General features: G+C 43.1%; 1 protein-coding gene across 1 annotated transcript in view; it reads left to right on the forward strand.

Annotated features, from left to right (window-relative positions):
• Positions 1 to 2,587: 2,587 nt before the first annotated feature.
• Positions 2,588 to 3,525, forward strand: part of RNPC3 (RNA binding region (RNP1, RRM) containing 3) — a 42,728-nt gene continuing 41,790 nt past the window's right edge. The window contains exon 1 of the mRNA XM_007951595.2: positions 2,588 to 2,779. Within this exon, the coding sequence (XP_007949786.1) occupies positions 2,588 to 2,779 (192 nt within the window). The remainder of the gene's footprint in view (positions 2,780 to 3,525) is intronic.

Raw genomic sequence — 3,525 nt, forward strand, 5'->3', positions numbered from 1 at the left:
ATTCTTCTCAATGTTATCCATAATTTGTCATGATCCACACAATCAAATGCCTTTGCATAGTCAATAAAACACAAGTAAACATCTTTTAGGTATTCTTTTCCCTGAGCCAAGATCCATCTGACAACAGCTATGATATCCCTTGTTCCACATCCTCTTCTGAATCCAGCTTGCACCCATCATGGTGATGCTGCATCGTAACTGTCAAACCACTAGGAATCATGGCCCAGCCAAGTTGACACAATCTTAACTATCACAAGCACCTTCTATGAGGTCTGAATGGTTCTTGCAAATTATTGAACCCAAAGGTGTAGTGGGAGCAAGCAAGTCAGAAAAATGTGGGGAGGGAGTGACAGGGTGCCTCGTTAGAACTGGCAACCCCCAAAAGGAAACCCCAAATTTTAGCTAGCAGGTCAGAAGGGGATGCCCTGAGGTCTCCCAAATTTATGGCTGGCATTCTGAAGGGGTAGTGGGAAGACACTGAAATTAAAACCAGCAGTCAGAAATGAGGAAGGCTTGAGGACTCTCAAGCTTATGGCTTGTTTCTGAAATCTCAGGCATGAGTAAGAGTACTTCAAATTAATTTAGGACCCCTGACATGAGATGGTAAGTAGATTAGATATCATAGTGGATAAGGCATCTGGCTGCTAACCGGAAGGTCAGCTGTTCAAACCTACCAGCTGTTCCATGGAAGTAAGATGGAACAATCTAATTCTGTATAGATTTACAGCCGTGGAAACCCAGTAGGGGTCACTATGAGTCAGTCTATGGCAGTGAGTTTTTTTTAAATATAAGATGGTAGCTATGCTAATGTCTAACGTTGTTGTTATGTGCCATTAAGTCGGCCCCAACTCATAGCAACCCCTCCTTGCATTTCCAAGGCTGTATCACTGTGGAAGTAGACTGCCCAACCTGCCTTCCGAGGAGGGGCTGGTGGGTTTGAACCGCCAGCCTTCTGGTTAGCAGCAGTCAGGTGCCTTAGGCACTATGCTACCAGAGCTCCTAATGTCTAACATTAAAACTCCATTTTTAATCAAAAATAAGCATTGCATTAGGATTACAGTCTGTCATTCCTGTAATTCTCCATTGTACCCTCAGAAAATTACTTGCTACATTTTAGAGTACAATGTTATTTGTTTGGTTACAGGTATTGTTTGCTGCCTAGGAAACCAGGTCCAGAATTCTTAGAACAGATGCCTACTTAAAACAAACTTTAGAATTACAGCTGTCCTCTCTGAGTTACACAAGAAAGGTGTAATTATTTTTGAGGCAAAATGTACCCCATTTAATAATTACTTTGTAAGTTTAAAAAACTTTATAAATGTATGTAATCACCTATCAATCAGATGTACCATCAGACGTACTTTAACAATTACCTAAACGTCAACCAATCACTGAATTTTCACTGAATTTCCTTGAATCCTCTTATAAACTCTCTGAACTCTCTCCTCTTTGGTCCACTTAGTTTCAAATCCTCTGGACATTGTGATTCCCAATGTGCAAACTGCCTCACCCCTCAATAAAAGCTCTTCTATTTTTTATTTCAAGCAGACTCTGACATTTTTGCCCTACAACAGACAGGTTTCACAATCTGGAGAACTATGCCCTTTAACCTGCAAGACCTGACCCAGCTTCAGGTTTGGTGTGTGTGTGTACACCTCACTTCAGTTCGTTAAGGTCAGAGGAAAAGGTACTGCATGTACAGTTGATGCCAGAACAGAAGTGGAACAGAATTGGTGATATATCACAATGATTTGACCCTCACATTTAGTGACAGACAAGTGAAAAGTGGGGATTGAAATGACTTTTTTTTTCACTCAGCTCTTAACAAAACCCAGAGTCCTCATGATTTGGCTCTGCCTGGCACTTTTGTTAGTTTTGGTTTTTTCCACAGGCTTTACTGCTACCCAGCTCTCTCCAACAATATTCCACGAAAGTAAAAGTATTTTCTTTATTGCTTTATCTCTAACATCCAGACCAGCATCAGTTTAGATAAAGGGTTAGCGAAAAAGAGGAAGACCCTCACTAGATGGATTAACACGAGCTGCAACGATGCTTTCAAACATAGCAAAGACTGTGATACTGTTTCGTTCTGTTGTCCCTAAAAGACCGAACCACTGCAAGGTATCTAACGGAAAAAAAGTGCTGTTCCAGATAAGGCTGGGGTCCTCTTTTCTGTTGCGCCCCAGTTCGCACATGCGTAGTCACGAGTCTTGTGTCCTTGAGTTTCACCCTCCCTTTACGCAGCAAAAGTCCTTTATCCCCTTTTTGATTGACATCTTTTTTAATCTTTGCGCCTCTCACGGTCGAATTTTTATTTTTTAATACATCCTGCAGCTACCTGAAAATTAAATCAGTTTATGGTCTCATAACTTGCCCTTCACCTTTCAGTCTGACAAACGTATTTCCGAAAAGGAGTCATATGACAGTGGCTCAGTTCTCGCGAGAAAGCGATCTTTGCTCCCGGCATTTCCTTGTTTCCAGAATCCTTAGCGCGAAGCCGATAAACACTCATTTATCTCAACTACTGTTGCTGCACTGTTGCTGCTGCAGGCTTCCCGCGGATTCTGTTAATCTCTCTTTTAGGAAAATGGCGGCCCCCGAATCGCCACTGCCTAAATCGAGAAGTTGTCAGAGCTCCTCTACGCTTTCCCCGCCCCGGGGCGACCGAACCCTCCTAGTGCGGCACCTACCCGCAGAGCTGACTGCTGAGGAGAAAGAGGACTTGCTGAAGTATTTCGGGGCGCAGTCGGTCCGCGTCCTCTCGGATAAGGGGCGACTGGTAAGGGCGAATCCCTTTCGAGCCGCAGAGGAAAGCGCTTGATTACTGTCCTGGGGCGGGGAAGCGGTGATAGAAGGAAGAGAAGACAGGGAAGACGCTCTTGTGTAGTGGAGCCTTCCCCATCTTTCCTCTTTTGTAATAAATTATTTTGCGTCCCAAGTGAAGTTTGAATTAGCTCCAGCCTACATTAGTCACAGCGCTGCGGAAAAGGCCAAGTGAAAAGGTCAAGGCGTTTGGACACACCTTGAGCATCTCGCAACTCTTCTGAGTTTGGAGATAATTTTCTTAGACCCAGACGCCATTAGAATTATGAAACTTTTTTTTTCTTCTTAATCTTCATGCATCTATAATCCTGTGTTAAAATAGTAGTAAAAATTGACGCACAATCGCAGTAATCAGTAATTTGAGTATAGTGGATACAAGATTTCTACGAGGGGACTCTTCATAAAAATTTCCTGACCATATACATTAGGAAACAATAAGAGGATTGAAATTTACTATACAGGGATTTGCGCGATGATTTTATTTTTCTTTATACTGAAAGATGTTTTAGATAGGTTTCTGTTCATTAAAGTAGTAATGTTATGTGCCATGGAGTCGGACCGGACTCAGCGACCCCCCCCCCCTTGGGTTTCTGAGAGGCAGTATCGCTACGGAAGTAGGATTGCCCAACCTTCCTTCCGAGGAGTGGCTGGTGGTTTTGAACCGCCAGCCTTCTGGTTAGCAGTCAAGTGCCTTAGGCACTA

The sequence above is a fragment of the Orycteropus afer genome, unplaced genomic scaffold, assembly GCF_000298275.1.
Source record: "Orycteropus afer afer isolate SDZICR_OR568_19922 unplaced genomic scaffold, OryAfe1.0 scaffold00301, whole genome shotgun sequence".
In the NCBI taxonomy this organism is placed as follows: domain Eukaryota; kingdom Metazoa; phylum Chordata; class Mammalia; order Tubulidentata; family Orycteropodidae; genus Orycteropus; species Orycteropus afer.